Raw genomic sequence first — 20092 nt, forward strand, 5'->3', positions numbered from 1 at the left:
TCGAGTGACTCCCCACACCGACTCCATGTTACAGTGACCCCCACCCTGACTCCATGTTACCGTGAGTGACCCCCACCCTGACTCCATGTTACCGTGAGTGACCCCACCCTGACTCCATGTTACCGTGAGTGACCCCCACCCTGACTCCATGTTACCGTGAGTGACCCCCACCCTGACTCCATGTTACCGTGAGTGACCCCCACCCTGACTCCATGTTACCGTGAGTGACCCCCACCCTGACTCCACGTTACAGTGACCCCCACCCTGACTCCACGTTACAGTGACCCCCACCCTGACTCCACGTTACAGTGACCCCCACCCTGACTCCACATTACCGTGAGTGACCCCCACCCTGACTCCACGTTACCGTGACCCCCACCCTGACTCCATGTTACCTCGAGTGACTCCCCACACCGACTCCATGTTACAGTGACCCCCACCCTGACTCCATGTTACCGTGAGTGACCCCCACCCTGACTCCATGTTACCGTGAGTGACCCCCACCCTGACTCCACGTTACAGTGACCCCCACCCTGACTCCACGTTACAGTGACCCCCACCCTGACTCCACGTTACAGTGACCCCCACCCTGACTCCACATTACCGTGAGTGACCCCCACCCTGACTCCACGTTACCGTGACCCCCACCCTGACTCCATGTTACCTCGAGTGACTCCCCACACCGACTCCATGTTACAGTGACCCCCACCCTGACTCCATGTTACCGTGAGTGACCCCCACCCTGACTCCATGTTACCGTGAGTGACCCCCACCCTGACTCCATGTTACCGTGAGTGACCCCCACCCTGACTCCATGTTACCGTGAGTGACCCCCACCCTGACTCCATGTTACCGTGAGTGACCCCCACCCTGACTCCATGTTACCGTGCATTTACCCAACACTTTCAATAGAAAAACCAGCCGTGATTAAAAGGAACCTGTGAAATACTTTATTAAGACGTCCATCACTTTTTTAGGTTGCCATGGTCCAAATTTCATCAATCTGTAAACGTAAAGGTCTCTGAGTCAGAAAGTATTAAATATTCTCGTCTCTCGATTCGTACTCTGGAGCTTTGAAAACAAAAATTCACAAAAAACAAGATACGAGTAAAAACAAAAATATGTAAACCTTGGGGCTCGCCATAATAATGGGAGGGGCCAATCTAAGGAGAATTCTGACGGCCGACCGTCCCTTAACGGGGAAGATCAGTCAAGCGAATAAAAGAAACTACTCCGACACCATAGATACAGAGGAGGAACCTTGGCCAATCTTATCAATGGGTGGAGAGGACAAGCCAATGGATGCGCCAGAAGTGTTTTGTGCTTGAGGGTACCGCCCCTAGTCGTTCCTATTGGTTCTTCATGGTCTTAAAACACAACATTGAGACAAACCTTCTGATTGGAACACAAACACGACTCAACACCAAAATTGACTTCATACATTGGTTCTGAGGGTTCCGTGCGTCAAACCTACGAGAGTGAGGGCAAAGCCACAGGTTCCAATTCCTTTTGGGTTTTTTTCCCCGCCCCTTTTTTCCATTCGGTGGGAAATTCTCATCTCTATTAACGAACGAGAGCCACTTGGCCATCCAACGGGACGGGAGAAAGTCCATCCATTGGGCGTTCCCGTGACTGCAAATACTAGAACGTCTATAAAACGGTTACCACATTAGAACCACTGATTTGCCCAGAACACCTGTCCGTAGAGGCTCTAAATATATATATATTCTACATCTCTTGACCTGTACAACAAATTTATTCATGTACAAAGGCGAAACCGATAAAAAGCCGAAGTTCTGTGCTTTCTTCCGTCTGTGAGGTTTACGTGGGAGGAGGAAGTCGTTCTATTGGGCGGTTTCTGTGCATCGTGATTGGAACGAGAAGTCTCGGAATTGGCTTAGGACACATCTACCGTACGTGAAGGCTTACGATTCTAACCCATAATGCACCTGTGCTCTATATTAGTCGTAATTAATGCCAATCTGGATGGTTAGAAAGCAGGGGGGAACCTATGGGGCTAATGGAGAGCGCCACCCTATGGCCCTACACATGCACATGATTTCTATGGAACAGAAGGGGGTAAAAGCGCCACCATACAAATAAACTCCATATCCGTATGGTTATAAAAGGAACAAAAATGACAATAAAAACATAATTTGTCTGGCCAATATACAAAAAAAAAGGGGGGGGTATTTGTCCCGAAGTCCTTCCTTTCTTCCATGTTAAGTAGTGTTATCAGTAATTAGCAGTTACACTCTGTTGTAATTAACTGTTTAAGACTGGAGAGGAGACTTGAGGCAGTTTGTGGGGAGCGGACGTTCCAAGGTCCTTTAGGGGTGCCCCCCACCCCAGCAACACAGAACTTAGATGAACTTGAAGCACTTGGTCTTGTCGTGGGGGAGTCTGGTTTTGAAGAGAACGGAGTCCACGCGGAACTGGGTGTAGAGGAGGGGCATGTAGCCGTACACCTTGACGAAGAAGTTGATGCATTTATGGCGCTCGTGGAAATGGGAATCGTCGTGGCTGAGGGCCTGGGGGCAACCGGGGCAGCGGAACGTCCAGCGAGATGTCACCTACAGTTACACACAATGAGAGTCATGTTCCGACTACAAAATCCTTACTAGATGCAGCAGGGGAGGCTTTAATGTGAATCAGCTGTTTTAATGGAGGAATGTGGATATTGTGGCTTTAATATGGAAGGGGTATTAGTCATAAACTGCCCAGAATCTTCCCCTCTGCATCCCAACTGGGGCAATAAACAATTATCATAAAGCAATGCCCGCGCTGCCCTGGGTACCCCTGGAACTATAGCAGGGTGACTGTTACCCCAATGTTTCTATATATCTGTAACCTTGTTATGGGCTAAGGGGGCCCAGCCTGAAGGCCAGTTAGGGGGGATTTGGGGTGAGTGCTTATTTGTGCCCTGGGTACCCCTGGAACTATAGCAGGGTGACTGTTACCCCAATGTTTCTATATATCTGTAACCTTGTTATGGGCTAAGGGGGCCCAGCCTGAAGGCCAGTTAGGGGGGATTTGGGGTGAGTGCTTATTTGTGCCCTGGGTACCCCTGGAACTATAGCAGGGTGACTGTTACCCCAATGTTTCTATATATCTGTAACCTTGTTATGGGCTAAGGGGGCCCAGCCTGAAGGCCAGTTAGGGGGGATTTGGGGTGAGTGCTTATTTGTGCCCTGGGTACCCCTGGAACTATAGCAGGGTGACTGTTACCCCAATGTTTCTATATATCTGTAACCTTGTTATGGGCTAAGGGGGCCCAGCCTGAAGGCCAGTTAGGGGGGGATTTGGGGTGAGTGCTTATTTGTGCCCTGGGTACCCCTGGAACTATAGCAGGGTGACTGTTACCCCAATGTTTCTATATATCTGTAACCTTGTTATGGGCTAAGGGGGCCCAGCCTGAAGGCCAGTTAGGGTGGATTTGGGGTGAGTGCTTATTTGTGCCCTGGGTACCCCTGGAACTATAGCAGGGTGACTGTTACCCCAATGTTTCTATATATCTGTAACCTTGTTATGGGCTAAGGGGGCCCAGCCTGAAGGCCAGTTAGGGGGGGATTTGGGGTGAGTGAGGGAGCCCTTACCTTGATAGGAGGTTTCCTAGTGATGTGAGAGACCAGGAAGTTCATGGCGATATCCTCACAGTTGATGTACTCGTCCACCATATCCCGGATGGCTTGGGGCATGACATAAGAATACAGATAGGCGTAGTACTGGGGAGGGAAGGAGACAGTACAGGTTCTGTGAATAGTTCTATTTCCCGGACCAACAGCCCCACACACACACGGAGCAGCACTCAGTGACCCCACATCTATGGAGCTTAAGACTTTTTGCTCTTTGGAAACCCATGTATTTGCGCTGCTTAGAGAAACGAGACCACAGTGATCCCCATAGAGTACTCCCTAGTCACATTCCTGACCTGCACTATAGAAATCAGTGAGATCCTAAGTGACTTAGCACTAAAAATATGGTGCAAACTAAACCATCTTAAATAAACCCCAAATTACCTTGTGAAAGAAGGCGGCGCCGGTGAGTACCATAGAGAGCTCACAGGAGTAGTTGGAGTTGTACAACCAGGACCGGTGGGGGATGTCCCAGGCGTGGTAGCGACCCGGAAAGCCGACGATCCTATCCCTCGCCTCTCTCCACACCCTATGGAAAATGGCACAGACAGAAGTTATACAGGAGGTCAATAAAATGTGGGTTCAAAAAACATTTTCAATCCCCATAAATGGCCAATGGCTTGGTATTGCCTGTTACTGAGGAGTAAACACATAGGAGCAATAGAGGTGACTGGAACAGACCAATTGGATCCCAGTGTGACTGGTGAAGCCTCAGTGATTGGGAGATCCTCTCCGTCGCCCAAAAAGATCTTTCCTCGATACCCCCAAGCGATTGGGTTACACTGGGGATAAATTGGTTGGGGGCAAGGGCCACATCCTCAATCTGACAGGAAAATCACATATGGGAGATGCCCAAACCCCCCAGAGGCCCATACCCCCATACAGAGAGGCCCATACCCCCATACAGAGAGGCCCATAGGCCCACACTTCCATACAGAGAGGCCCACACTCCCATACAGAGAGGCCCACACTCCCATACAGAGAGGCCCACACTCCCATACAGAGAGGCCCACACTCCCATACAGAGAGGCCCACACTCCCATACAGAGAGGCCCACACTCCCATACAGAGAGGCCCACACTCCCATACAGAGAGGCCCACACTCCCATACAGAGAGGCCCACACTCCCATACAGAGAGGCCCACACTCCCATACAGAGAGGCCCACACTCCCATACAGAGAGGCCCACACTCCCATACAGAGAGGCCCATAGGCCCACACTTCCATACAGAGAGGCCCATACCCCCATACAGGGAGGCCCATACCCCCATACAGGGAGGCCCATACCCCCATACAGGGAGGCCCATACCCCCATAGAGAGAGGCCAATACAAGGGCCAAATTAACAGTAAAACCCTCAGCTTCCATGCCACAGAATTATCCCACACAAGAGATGAGCATGGATTGGTTACATGACCTCTATAAGAGCAATAACATCGCTCCCACAAATCCTCATTCACATCCTCTTTTTCCCTTGAAAAACCTGCTTTTCCACCTGCCGCCACCAGGGGGCACCAAGTCCATTCATTTTAATTGCAAACACTTTGCATGATACAGGACGTTTTCCTACAGTTATTATAGAAGCTTTTTGGGGTAATGAGTGAGAAAGCTCGTTAATACAAAATCAGACATGTATAAGTAACCTGAAGCCCCTTACAGTAGCCCAAGTTATGATTGTAATGCTTGGAATGAGCAATATGTGTATACAGGGGACCCTGGTGCATGGCACCCCCACGTACTTCTGCCGCTGCCTATTTGCCCTTCTAGATAGCCCTGAAAGCCCAGCCAATAGTGTTGGTAACATTTGAGGAATGCTCTTATTTGCACCCCTAGATATTCTTGGAACTAGTGATGAATGACTGGTACCCCAATGTTTTCCTATATCTGTAAAATCCCAGTGTGCTGAGAAGGGGCTCATTGTGCCCAGGGGCAGAGTAGGAAGGAAAGTTCCGGCACAGCAGCCAGGGCTAATGGCCCGGAGGAGCCCGGAACACTTACCGGAAGCCGAACATGATTTCATCGTGGCGCAGGTGGGCATCATCATCGATGGAGAGAACGGCCTCCGTCTCTATCTGATCCCAGGGGAGGAAGCGATTGTTCAGGCTGTTCTTCTCCGTGCGCACAATCTGCCAATCAAATCACATCGTTACACTGTATTCTCCCCCCAATGCGCAATTATTCATGAATAAATACAATAGAACCCCCCCCCGACAGCCCCTAGGGTACCAGCCTGATGGGAACTGTATATGGGGCACCTTTACAGAACTTGTGCCCAACATCAGCAACCTGTGGCTGGCAGTGGCATGCTGGGAGTTATAGTCCAACAACTAAGAGGCAGCAGTACTTTATACTGCCCTGAAATATTATTATATCAGATAGGATCTGTGCCACTGTGACAGAATGCTCTGTTATACAGATAGCTAGAATCTCAGCCATAAAGCAGGGCAGGACTGCTGCTTACAATGGGGGGATCAGATAGGATCTGTGCCACTGTGACAGAATGCTCTGTTATACAGATAGCTAGAATCTCAGCCATAAAGCAGGGCAGGACTGCTGCTTACAATGGGGGGATCAGATAGGATCTGTGCCACTGTGACAGAATGCTCTGTTATACAGATAGCTAGAATCTCAGCCATAAAGCAGGGCAGGACTGCTGCTTACAATGGGGGGGATCAGATAGGATCTGTGCCACTGTGACAGAATGCTCTGTTATACAGATAGCTAGAATCTCAGCCATAAAGCAGGGCAGGACTGCTGCTTACAATGGGGGGATCAGATAGGATCTGTGCCACTGTGACAGAATGCTCTGTTATACAGATAGCTAGAATCTCAGCCATAAAGCAGGGCAGGACTGCTGCTTACAATGGGGGGATCAGATAGGATCTGTGCCACTGTGACAGAATGCTCTGTTATACAGATAGCTAGAATCTCAGCCATAAAGCAGGGCAGGACTGCTGCTTACAATGGGGGGATCAGATAGGATCTGTGCCACTGTGACAGAATGCTCTGTTATACAGATAGCTAGAATCTCAGCCATAAAGCAGGGCAGGACTGCTGCTTACAATGGGGGGATCAGATAGGATCTGTGCCACTGTGACAGAATGCTCTGTTATACAGATAGCTAGAATCTATCAGATAGGATAGAAGTCAGTACACAGCAATAGACAACATACAAATACAGATACAAAGGGTAGATAAAGATAAAAATAAAGCTATTTGGGCGCTGGTACAAAGCCCCAGTGAGGAGGAGGAGGAGGAGGGAGAATGCCATAGGATGCCGCAGGCTGCTGCCACACATACCACTTGTGACTCATCAATTTGGCATCAGCGCTTAGACTGATAGAACAACACCGGCTGAGGAGCAGTGTACTGAGTCGGAACTACCAGCGGCAGAGCCAGTTTGTGCAGAGGGCAGTGAGGAGCAGTGACTTTGGCCCATAGCAGCACATGTACCCAATACTACTCACAGGGGCGGTGTTACAGAATGGCCTATTCATAGCAACTTTGCAATTGGTCTTCACTTTTTGTATAGTTTTTTTTTAATTATTTGCCTTCTTCTGCTGCAGCTTTCAAATGGGGGTCACTGACCCCGGCAGCCAAAAACCTATTGCTCTGTGAGGCTCCAGTTTTATTGTTATTGTTACTTTGGATTACTTATCTTTCTATTTAGGCCCTCCTCTATTCATATTCCTCTCTCTCTTTCAAACCACTGCCTGGTTGCTAGGTTAAACTGAACTCTAGCAACCAAATAGCTGCTGAAATTCCAAATTGGAGAGCTGTTGAACAAAAAGTTAAATAAAAAAAACCAAAATACCAATGGAAAATGAAGACCAACTGCAAATTGTCTCAAAATAGCATTCTCTACATTATACTAAAAGTTAATTTAAAGGTGAACTACCCCCTTTTTTATCCTTATACGCTTTAGGCAGAATATGCAAAGAAAGATATTAATATAAAATGCAGCCAGAGAGGCTTAGTGCCCCTTTAAAATACAAACCCTAATTATGGGAGCAGTGAGTCATGCCGCGAGACTGCATGGGAGGCGGGTCAGAGACAGCCGTGCAGCAGAGAAAGAGACTGCCATTATAAACTCTCCCCATAATGAAGTGTTTGTGAGGCACATACTTGCTATAAATGCTGACTGTCGTAGAGATGAATAATTAAAGAGAGCGATGCACTAACGAGGAATGAAGAGATGTACCATATAGAGGTCTCCCGCAGTCCCCCGGGTACTGCTGCACTACAACTCCCAGCACCCCCGACAGCCTTCATGTAACAGATTAAGAGAGGAGCAATTAAATACCCATTGGGCGGCAGCACGAGGCAGAATATCACTTTCCCTCACACTGTGACCCCGTCACCAGCTTAAAATAAAACTGAAAAGTAGGGCAGGTGAGAGGTGCACATCCGCCCGGCAAATCTCTCTGCAGGAAACACTACGCCCAGGCAGTTAGCACCTCTGTGGAGATTGCACCCCCCGCGGGAGACTGCCCGACTGTACCCAGAGACTGCTCCTCCGCAGGAAACTGCCCGACCGTACTGAGAGACTGCCCAACTGTACCCAGAGACTGCTCCTCCGCAGGAAACTGCCCGACTGTACTGAGAGAATGCCCAGCTATGCCCAGAGACTGCTCCTCCACAGGAAACTGCCCAACTGTACCCAGAGACTGCATGACTGTACCCAGTGACTGTACCCAGAGACTGCTCCTCCGCAAGAAACTGCCCGACTGTACTGAGAGACTGCCCGACTGTACTGAGAGACTGCACCCTCGCAGGAAACTGCCTGACTGTACCAAGAGACTGTACCCCCACAGAAGACTACCCGACAGTACTGAGAGACTGCCCGACTGTACCCAGAGACTGTACCCCTGCAGAAGACTGCCGACAGTGCTGAGAGTTGGCACCCCCGCAGAAGACTGCCCGACTGTACCCAGAGACTGCTCCTCCACAGGAAACTGCCCGACTGTACTGAGAGACTGCTCCTCCACAGGAAACTGCCCAAACGTACTGAGAGACTGCCAGACTGTACCCAGAGACTGCTCCTCCACAGGAAACTGCCCGACTGTACTGAGAGACTGCCCGACTGTACCCCCACAGAAGACTACCCGACAGTACTGAGAGACTGCCCGACTGTACCCAGAGACTGTACCCCTGCAGAAGACTGCCCGACAGTGCTGAGAGTTGGCACCCCCGCAGAAGACTGCCCGACTGTACCCAGAGACTGCTCCTCCACAGGAAACTGCCCGACTGTACTGAGAGACTGCTCCTCCACAGGAAACTGCCCAAACGTACTGAGAGACTGCCAGACTGTACCCAGAGACTGCTCCTCCACAGGAAACTGCCCAAACGTACTGAGAGACTGCCCGACTGTACCCAGAGACTGCTCCTCCACAGGAAACTGCCCCTCCACAGGAAACTACCCAAACGTACTGAGAGACTGCCCGACTGTACCCCCACAGAAGACTGTCCGACAGTGCTGAGAGACTGCACCCCCTCAGAAGACAGCCCAATCATACTGAGAGACTGTCCGACTGCACTGAGTTTCAACGCGGTGCAAGTGTTTCACTTAAGATAAAGAGAGACCTTGCACTGTCGGCCAGTGGTAAAGGGCACGTAAACCCAAATATAACATTTTTTTAAGGAAAATATAATTCTAAGCAACCCTCCAATAAACACTGATTTAAAAATATCACTGGTTTCACAGTTATATCTAAATGTAATTGCCATTGAGGGACTGTACCATAGAAATACTTTTCTAGCCATATGTGCCACTGGATATTAGCAACACTGCCCTTCCAGGGACTAAAGGCTATGGCTGCTCTGAGGCACTGCGCTCTCACACAAAATAAGGCCACACATCCATGCTGGGTCATTCAGCCTACGGTTCTACTCTCACATTTATTCCTGTCAGGGGATCAGGGAGTGACACGCAGAACTTCACAAAATGGTGGCCAAAGATGTCTTTTCCTTTTAGCTGCCATTTTGTGATGATCTGTGTCCCTCACTGATCCCCTGACAGGAAGTGAGAGTGTGAGAGTAGATTATTGGCTGATGAGAGCTAGCATGTATGTGTGGCCCTTGGCCCTTGGTTTGTGTGAGAGCACCGTGCCCCATAGCTCATATCTCTGACAGAAATTGTGTGTGGGTTCATTCTGTTCATGACCCCAAGTTTACAAGTAGAAACAGGACGGTCTCCCAAATACTACTTAGCCCTGATAATTCCACACAACATCCATATTCATTGCTGACAGATTCAAGCAGCGCTTGTCCATATGTCTGTGCAATAATTCTCTGGAGGAGGGAATGGGAGTATCATTACTCTCTGCTCAGTAAGCACATCTAGAGGAGAGGATGAAGGGCCTACCCCATGCTCCTCTCTGAGTTATTATACCTAAGCGTTACAATATGGATATATCAGTCCCAAGAGCTGTATGGGGGTTTGGCAATGCTGCTGCAGGCTGTGCTGGTTTATATACCACCATGTCATGCACAGGTGAGGTACCCATTAAACAGATCTGTAACATTTGGGTTCTAATGCTTATATCACAACACACAGCCATTATATCTCCTCCTCCCTCGGCTTCTATTCTACTTAATAGGAAATGGCGGGAAGAGCAGGTGTGGGTGTTTTTTAGCATTCAATGGCTAGCAGTCCTGTCCTGTACCCAGAGACTGCCCCTCTACAGGAAACTGCCCGACTGTACTGAGAGACTGCTCCTCCACAGGAAACTACCCAAAGTACTGAGAGACTGCCCGACTGTACCCAGAGACTGCTCCTCCACAGGAAACTGCCCAACTGTACTGAGATACTGCTCCTCCACAGGAAACTACCCAAACGTACTGAGAGACTGCCCGACAGTACCCAGAGACTGCTTGCTCCTCCACAGGAAACTGCCCGACTGTACCCCCGCAGAAGACTGTCCGACAGTGCTGAGAGTCGGCTCCCCCGCAGAAGACTGCCCGACTGTACCCAGAGACTGCTCCTCCACAGGAAACTGCCCGACTGTACTGAGATATTGCTCCTCCACAGGAAACTACCCAAACGTACTTAAAGACTGCCCGACTGTACCCACAGACTGTACCCCCGCAGAAGACTGTCCGACAGTGCTGAGAGTCGGCACCCCCGCAGAAGACTGCCCGACTGTACCCAGAGACTGCTCCTCCACAGGAAACTGCCCCTCCACAGGAAACTACCCAAACGTACTGAGAGACTGCCCGACTGTACCCCCACAGAAGACTGTCCGACAGTGCTGAGAGACTGCACCCCCTCAGAAGACAGCCCAATCATACTGAGAGACTGTCCGACTGCACTGAGTTTCAACGCGGTGCAAGTGTTTCACTTAAGATAAAGAGAGACCTTGCACTGTTGGCCAGTGGTAAAGGGCACGTAAACCCAAATATAACTTTTTTTGAAAGAAAGTATAATTTGAAGCAACCCTCCAATAAACACTGATTTAAAAATATCACTGGTTTCACAGTTATATCTAAATGTAATTGCCACTGAGGGACTGTACCATAGAAATACTTTTCCAGCCATATGTGCCACTGGATATTAGCAACACTGCCCTTCCAGGGACTAAAGGCTATGGCTGCTCTGAGGCACTGCGCTCTCACACAAAACAAGGCCACACATCCATGCTGGGTCATTCAGCCTACGGTTCTACTCTCACATTTATTCCTGTCAGGGGATCAGGGAGTGACACGTAGAACTTCACAAAATGGTGGCCAAAGATGTCTTTTCCTTTTAGCTGCCATTTTGTGATGATCCGTGTCCCTCACTGATCCCCTGACAGGAAGTGAGAGTGTGAGAGTAGATTATTGGCTGATGAGAGCTAGCAGTATGTGTGGCCCTTGGTTTGTGTGAGAGCACCGTGCCCCATAGCTCATATCTCTGACAGAAATTGTGTGTGGGTTCATTCTGTTCATGACACCAAGTTTACAAGTAGAAACAGGACGGTCTCCCAAATACTACTTAGCCCTGATAATTCCACACAACATCCATATTCATTGCTGACAGATTCAAGCAGCGCTTGTCCATATGTCTGTGCAATAATTCTCTGGAGGAGAGAATGGGAGTATCATTACTCTCTGCTCAGTAAGCACATCTAGGGGAGAGGATGAAGGGCCTACCCCATGCTCCTCTCTGAGGGATTATAGCTAAGCGTTACAATATGGATATATCAGTCGCAAGAGCTGTACGGGGGTTTGGGAATGCTGCTGCAGGCTGTGCTGGTTTATATACCACCATGTCATGCACAGGTGAGGTACCCATTAAATAGATCTGTAACATTTGGGTTCTAATGCATATATCCCAACACACAGCCATTATCTCCTCCTCTCTCGGCTTCTATTCCACTTAATAAGAAATGGCGGGAAGAGCAGGTGTGGGTGCTTTTTAGCATTCAATGGCTAGCTGTCCTGTCCTGGCCAAACACCACCCACCCTTACAGTAATGGTAGAGTCCAGGGCTAGTTTTATGGTAGGGCAAAAAAGGGCAGGGCCCCCAACAACACAGGGGCTCACTGGGCAAAAAAGGTGACAAAAAGATAACAGGTTTTAGATTTGGTGGTCCGTAGCAAAGGCATTATTTTTCCCCTTATAAAAGGGCCCCAGTTGTCTTGCTCTGCCAGGGGCCCCCTTTTTTTCTAACCCCCGCCATTTAAGGAGTGGTTTGCCTTCAAGTTAACGCTAATGGGGTTATGTAGGTAAAGGTGCTAAGTTTACCCAGAAGCAGTAACCCATAGCAGCCAATCAGCAGGAAGCATTTACCGGTCACCTGTTAAAAACCAAACATCTTATTGGTTGCAATGGGTTACTGCTCCTGGGAAAACTTAGTGCCTTTCATTACATATGGGGGTTTGTATGTTACAGAATGGCCTATTCTTAGCAACTTTTCAGTTGGTCTTCGTTTTTCTTCATAGTTTCAGATTTATTTTTTTGCCTCTTTCCAGTTCTTAAATTGGACTGTTGACTCAACAGTTAACATACTATTGCTCTGTGAGGCTACATGTAAAATATTTTTGCAACTGTTTATTACTTATCTTTCTATTTAGCCCCCTAACTATTCATATTCCAGTCCCTTATACAAGCAACTTACTGGCTGCTAGGGTAAATTTGAACCGAGCATCCAGTTAGGTGCTGATATCTCAAACTAGTGAACTTGTGAACAAAAACCCAAAATAAATAAAAACCACAAAAAATAAAAAATGAAGACCAATTTCAAGTTGTCTTAGAATATCGGTGTCTATGTCATAGTAAAAGTTTATGGGATTTCTATGGGGTACTTTTTATTTCTAAATGACACTGTTACACAGCAAATAATTCCCTCTGCCATTTAACCTTTTATTCTTGTACCAACAAATGTATTTGTAGCTGTAATATTGGTGTGTAGGCGCCATCTGAGTGCCTTGTGCCTGAGTCTGAGCTTTCAGCCAGCGCTACACATTAGAACTGCTTTCAGCTAACCTATTGTTTCTCCTACTCCCATGTAACTGGAGGAGTCCCAAGCCGGACTTGGATTTCTTACTATTGAGTGCTATTCTGATACCTACTGGGAGCTGCTATCTTGCTCCCTTCCCTGATCGGCTGCTGGATTTTAGTTCTTGTTGAACACAAAGTAAAACAACATTTAGGAAGGCGCAGCTGAATTGTACCGCCACCGCTGTCTTTCTGTGGTTTGGATAATCACGGTACTTGGAGATGTACACAGAGCTGCATTTCCTGCCTGAGATAAGGGCCCCAAACTCCCAGCAGCTCTCAGCCCTGGGGCTATGTGTATTGTGACTGAACTCACAAACCCTGCCGACCGCAGCCCCAACCACAAGCCCAGCTATCTGCGCTGCAGCACCTACTAAAGATAAAGGGAAACCCTAATAGCGTGCACCGCCGCCTCAGAGCTCTTCAGGCTGTTACACCAGGACAAAAGGGAAACTATCCCTACACAAACAAACAACCTGTAAACTAAATCCACAAAAACTGTGCTGCGCCATGCCATCATTTAAAGATAGTGCTAAATGAATAGACAATTTTTGAATAATTTCAAGTTACATAAGACAGAAAGTAAAGACCTGAGCACCTTACAATAAAGGCAAAGTCTTTGGGTATTAATCATAATAATAAAAAGAACCCTGGGGGCAACAGCCCACCATACAGCTGGAGGCCATAGCCCACCCTACAAACATGGAACAGAGCTCAATTGTAAAGTAAAAAAGAAAAATTTACGTTTTGAAAAGGTGAACTTCCCCTTTAAAGTCATTCTGCAGAACATTTACCATTGGGTTAAAATAGATATGGAAATTTAGTGTAGAGAGTCCGATACATTTGCATAATCACCCGCAGCTCAATAAATCATCCATCGGGGTGGCAATCTGCCAGCGGTGTTTAGCTGGTCGGCGCCAAAAGCAGGAACAGTCCACTCATTATGTTTATTTTTATTATATATTTAAAGGGAAACTTAACAAAATACCTGATAAATAGGAAAATGGCTGGCACTTGAAAGGACTGGACCAATTAGCAAACAGTGGTGCAATTAAAACATGTTTGTTTTTTATTTAAAGGAAAAAACATCCCAAACATGTACAGCCTGCCGCGTTTCATGCCAAAAGCGGGCACTTAATCATAGGCCCATTATTAACCCGCGTTTCCTATTACAACAGACAAAGGCAGAGAATTCCTACGTGGCACAGCTGGCATATTCTGGGCGCTTGCTACACATTCCCGCTTGGCGCATTATACCCCCCCGCTGTAACTCCCATGGAAGGCGCGCTCACACAGCCAGGGAAAATAAACAAAAAAAAATAATAAGTAACGCAGAAGGAATTCTTCTAGTCATTTTAAACAAGGCCACTTAGTAACGGCCCATTAAACCTGAAATATAACGGCCGCCGCCACTTTCTCCTCCGGCTCAGTGTTATATTGGCGCTACAGTGCTTCCTTCAGTAGTCGGAACTTTTATATCTACAAATACTATATACCTGACAGCTTCTCTGTGTAAACACAAAGGCAGGGAATGGGTCAGGAAGCGGGCAGGTATAGTGAGACTGAGTATCCCAAACCAAGCACATAAGGCTTAAGGTTAATGCCTCCTGGGGCTGATTCTGAGCCTGGGGATAAATGTAGGCAGAGTATCTGGCTCTCCACTGGCATTGGCCTTCACTTGTAACTGCACCCAGAGCATTTCAGGGAGATTAGTCACCTGTGGTAGCCAAGATTAACCGCGGGCAACTTATTTTCCTGTGGGCCATTGCCCTAAAAGGCAACTACCTCTGTTTAGATGAGCTCTTTATAAACAAACCCCCTTCCCTAAGCTGCAGCCTTTGTCAAGCTCTGAGATAAGCAGCTCATTATTCAGCACCTATTCCTGAATTTAAACAAAAATGATTTTTGTTCCTGTTGAGCTCATGTTGGCAAAGGAATGGGGGTGTATGCCCTTTAAATAACTGTGGTGCCAGGACGGCATATTCCCGCTGCACACAGATCAGCTTGGGATATGGCATATTCCCCCCGCACACAGATCAGCTTGGGATAGGGCATATTCCCCCCCGCACACAGATCAGCTTGGGATAGGGCACATTCCCCCCGCACACAGATCAGCTTGGGATATGGCATATTCCCCCCGCACACAGATCAGCTTGGGATAGGGCATATTCCCCCCGCATACAGATCAGCTTGGGATAGGGCATATTTCCCCCGCACACAGATCAGCTTGGGATAGGGCATATTCCCCCCGCATACAGATCAGCTTGGGATAGGGCATATTCCCCCCGCACACAGATCAGCTTGGGATAGGGCACATTCCCCCCGCACACAGATCAGCTTGGGATAGGGCATATTCCCCCCGCACACAGATCAGCTTGGGATAGGGCATATTCCCCCCGCACACAGATCAGCTTGGGATAGGGCACATTCCCCCCGCACACAGATCAGCTTGGGATAGGGCATATTCCCCCCGCACACAGATCAGCTTGGGATAGGGCATATTCCCCCCGCACACAGATCAGCTTGGGATACGGCATATTTACACCGCACACGGAGCAGCTGGCTGCAGCCTACTTTCCCTAAAGCCAGCCCACGGCCATGTACATTCAGCTAACCTAAATCCACTATATGTCTAAATTTGGCAGCAACAGAAATAAATCTGCACCCAAATGAGTGACACGTAGTAACGGGTGCCCTGGATGTGCATTGTGGCCTCGAAAACTATCAGAAGTGGCCACAAAGAGTCCTTGGTTATTCATATAGCCATTATGGGCCTCTAATTTTACTCCAGTTAAGGTGGCCATACACTGGGCAATCCTGTATGTGACTGATCAGCCCGTGTGTGTGACGAATGCACAGAATCCATACATGTAATGGGCAACTTTCTATCATACCGACGGCCCAAACCATCAGAACTGCAGTTCCCCATTATTTCTTCATCCGCCCACGCATGGGTCAAAACTGGTCCTGCGCTTAAACCTAACCCACCCTTTCCCAACCCGTTATTACTTATATACCTGCCCCTCTGTGGCATCACTGGAGGGGGTGGGGCAGGCCAAATTCTATAAAGCAGCAAAGGCTAACAGAAGGAGGAGGAATCGGGGTGCACTGACATTGCGGGTGGGTGGGCCCAAGAACAGAGCTTGGTCAACTAGTTGGCCGCAACCAGCTGAAAGATAGTGATGTGTGGGCCGGCCTGAAACCCGCAGGTTTGGGGCAACATTCACACAGCTTTTGTGCATTGCAGGAGGGTTCAGGTTGGCCTTCACCATTCCCATGACCATACTATGTCCTGCTTCCACCTCAAGAATGTATTAAACAAATAGTTGACCCTAACCCACCCCTTCCAACATGCCCTGGCCCAACCCAGGTCCCACAGTGTTCGAGCCGACTTGCTATTTATAAATCCTCATCTGCATGCCTCACCCCTTCCATGACATCAGAGAGGAAAGGGGGTGGGTCTATAAATACCAAGACTTGCCAGCTTTGGGTTGGCTGCAGACAGGACATAGACGGGTTGGGGTCGGGCACGGGTTGATTTTTTTTATCAACCACTCATGACTACTGGAAGAGCTTGAATGCACCCAACTTGTACCCGCAGCAGCGCAACACTAAAATGCAATGGCGCATTTACATATTGGGCCCACAAACCAATAGATACCCATGGAACAAAGGTGCGAGGTGGGGTCATTGGCCAAATATGTACTTGTCTAAAAACATATATTTCTGCAGGAAAACTGGATCCTTATTCCATATACGGTGGGAGAGCCAAACTGCTGAAACGTATTGGTCACAAATATTCAAACTAATTGAAGATATCTTCAAATCTCCGATACCCAAAACCCCTGAACTAGCGTTACTTGGATCATTACCCCAATATCTGCCTTTGGAATGAAAAACTATTACTTCTACAGCAAGTAAAATATTATTGGGAAGATATTGTTCAGCAGCTCTCCAGTTTGGCATTTCAGTAGCTATTTGGTTGCTAGGGTCTTGTTTACCTTATTAACCAGGCAGTGGGTTAAATGAAATACAGGAATATGAATAGGAGAGGGGTTAAATAGAAAGACAAGTAATAAAAAGTAACAATAAAACTGAAGCCTGACAGAGCAATAGCTTTTTGGTTGATGGGGCCAGTGACCCCCACCTGAAAGCTGGAAATAGCTAGAAGAGAAAGGCAAATAGTTTGAAAACTATAAAAAAAATAATGAAGACCAACTGCAAAGTTGCTAGGAAGAAGGAAATGCCCATAGGAGATGATGTAGCCCCCAAACCCCTTAAAACAAACAAAGCCATGCACCCCCTTCTTTAAACACGTGTGTACACTTGCTCTATGCCTGTGCACAAAACTGCTAGAGATTTTTGGCCCGGGATCTACTTAACGATAGCACCCCTCCCCATGTAAATGGCTGCAGGCATGTCTGGGTATTTAGTCTTCTGCCAAATGAGCACACAATGCAGCATTTTTACTTTCAGAGAATTCCAAAGAGATTTCTCATTCCTGGGCAGAAAATACCTGCACATGTGCCCCAAGGAATTGCCCTTTGGGCCCTGGGACTGCGGGACTTGCTCTAAACAGGAAACGCACACACAAAGGGTCAGGGAAAACCAGTACAGGTGTTGGACCCATTACCCAGAATGCATTACTTAAACCCAATAGGTTTGTTTTGTATCCAATAAGAGTTTATATCTTAGTTGGGATCAAGTACAGGTACTGTTTTATTATTACAGAGAAAAGGGAATCATTTAACCATTAAATAAACCCAATAGGGCTGTTCTGCCCCCAATAAGGGGTAATTATATCTTAGTTGGGATCAAGTACAGGTACTGTTTTATTATTACAGAGAAAAGGGAATCATTTAACCATTAAATAAACCTAATAACATTGTTCTGCCCCCAATAAGGAGTATTTATATCTTTTTTTTTTTAATCAATCTTTATTTATCATTTTTCCAAAAGAAAATAGGGGTACAGAAAGGAAAAGGGGGGGGGGGGGGGGGGGAGAAAAAGAAAGTAGGGATAGGCAAAAGAGAGATAGGGCACTCCTATCACATATAATCAACTGAAATTTATATCAAAGAGCTTACATCAAGTTACATTTCAGTTTATATAACTCTCAACCAATATATACTATACAAAACATCTTATACATCTTCAACACACAATTTAACACCGTATCTTGTTCATTTTTAAACAAGGTAACCACGTTGCCCTATATTGTACTAATTTGCTTTGTATTAGAGGAGTTATTTCCTCCAGTTTTTTAGATTCCTCTACTAGATTTATCCACTCCGAATACGAAGGTGGTTTACTAATTTTCCAGGCTTTAGGAATCAGGGCTTTAGCCGTATTCAAAAGGTGTAAAGTTAATTTATCTGTTACTACAGCGTTTTCCTTATCATCAAAATAAAATCATAAATACATCAAATCAGTACTTAAGATTTTGATACCCGTAACTTTACCAATTGTGGTACAAATCTTGGACCAATATCCCTAATTTCTACACAAGTAAACCAAATGTGCTTAAAAGAACCTATTTCCTTGTTACACCTCCAGCATAACTCTGATAAGGTTGGAAACATTACGTGTAATTTCTCTGGTACATAATACAATCTTGTAATAAGTTTAAATAGCATCTCTCTTATTCTAGATGCTCTCGATGCTTTGTGAATATTTTGCAAAATCCTTAGTCTTATTGTAGAGGGAATAGACATTCCCATCTCTTTTTCCCAGGCGTCAAAATAATTTTAGGGATTCATTTTCCTGGTTACCAAGAATAATTTTATATATAGTCGAAAGAATTTTATCAGGAATGTGTTGCTTAACTAGAAGGATTTCCCATGAAGTACTAGTGAAGTCTCCTAAAAATGGTTTTCCTTTAGTTAAAAAATGATGAAGTTGAAAATAACACCATTGATCTCTAGGATGAGTTCCCCACATTTCCTGGATAGTCGACAATGATATTATTTTGCCATTTTTATAAAAATCCGATACCCTAGTTTCTCTATTATTGTAAGTACTCCAATGATAAAATGCTTTGGGATCAAGACGAGGAAGAAAATCTGGATTCAATGTTAGGGGTTGTAAAATAGGAAATTCTGACATAAGTTTAAACAAAAATCTACATCTATACCAAGTATCTAATGTTGCAGTAATTGTAGGATGTTTGTTTAACTGGCTTATAATTTTATAGTTTTGCTCCACAATAGGTTTCTCAGAGGGATAGGACTTACTGATTGTTCTAATTCTACCCATTCTTTTTCTGTTTCCTTTAGGTGCCAATACAATGTTCTCCCCAAATGGACTGCCAAATAATACAAGTGAGTATCAGGTACAGCTAGGAAGGGTTAAAATACTATATCTTATTCTAGGTGATTTATCCTCCCATTTGAACTTTGAAATTAGTGATTTCATTTCTTTAAAAAATCTTTTAGGTATCTTCACTGGTATCATCTGTAGAAAATAAAGTATCTGGGGCATAATTGTCATCTTTATTGCTTGAATCTTCCCAAACCAAGATAAACCAAGATTACTCGACATATTAAATTGCTTTTGGAGCTTATTAATTAACGGTGGAAAATTCAGTTGATATAGTTTATTTAACACCGTTGGTATCTGTATACCAAGATACTTTATGCTCTGTGATGCCCACTGAAAAGGAAACTCTTTTACTAACATGCCTTTAACCTGATCTGGAAGATTGATGTTTAACACCTCTGATTTCCCCAAATGAATTTTAAAATTAGAAAGTCTCCCAAACTGGTTTATAAGAACCAATTATATCTTAGTTGGGATCAAGTACAGGTACTGTTTTATTATTACAGAGAAAAGGGAATCATTTAACCATGAAATAAACCCAATAGGGCTGTTCTGCCCCAATAAGGGGTAATTATATCTTAGTTGGGATCAAGTACAGGTACTGTTTTATTATTACAGAGAAAAGGGAATCATTTAACCATGAAATAAACCCAATAGGGCTGT

The 20092-nt window shown here is 46.3% G+C and overlaps 1 protein-coding gene across 1 annotated transcript in view; it reads right to left on the minus strand.

The window, feature by feature from the left end:
* Positions 1 to 927: 927 nt before the first annotated feature.
* Positions 928 to 20092, minus strand: part of extl3 (exostosin like glycosyltransferase 3) — a 57951-nt gene continuing 38786 nt past the window's right edge. The window contains 4 exon segments of the mRNA NM_001008035.1: positions 928 to 2573; positions 3597 to 3725; positions 4020 to 4164; positions 5633 to 5760. Of these exon segments, the coding sequence (NP_001008036.1) occupies positions 2364 to 2573; positions 3597 to 3725; positions 4020 to 4164; positions 5633 to 5760 (612 nt within the window). The 3' untranslated portion in view covers positions 928 to 2363.

Source organism: Xenopus tropicalis, chromosome 5, assembly GCF_000004195.4.
Source record: "Xenopus tropicalis strain Nigerian chromosome 5, UCB_Xtro_10.0, whole genome shotgun sequence".
NCBI lineage: Eukaryota > Metazoa > Chordata > Amphibia > Anura > Pipidae > Xenopus > Xenopus tropicalis.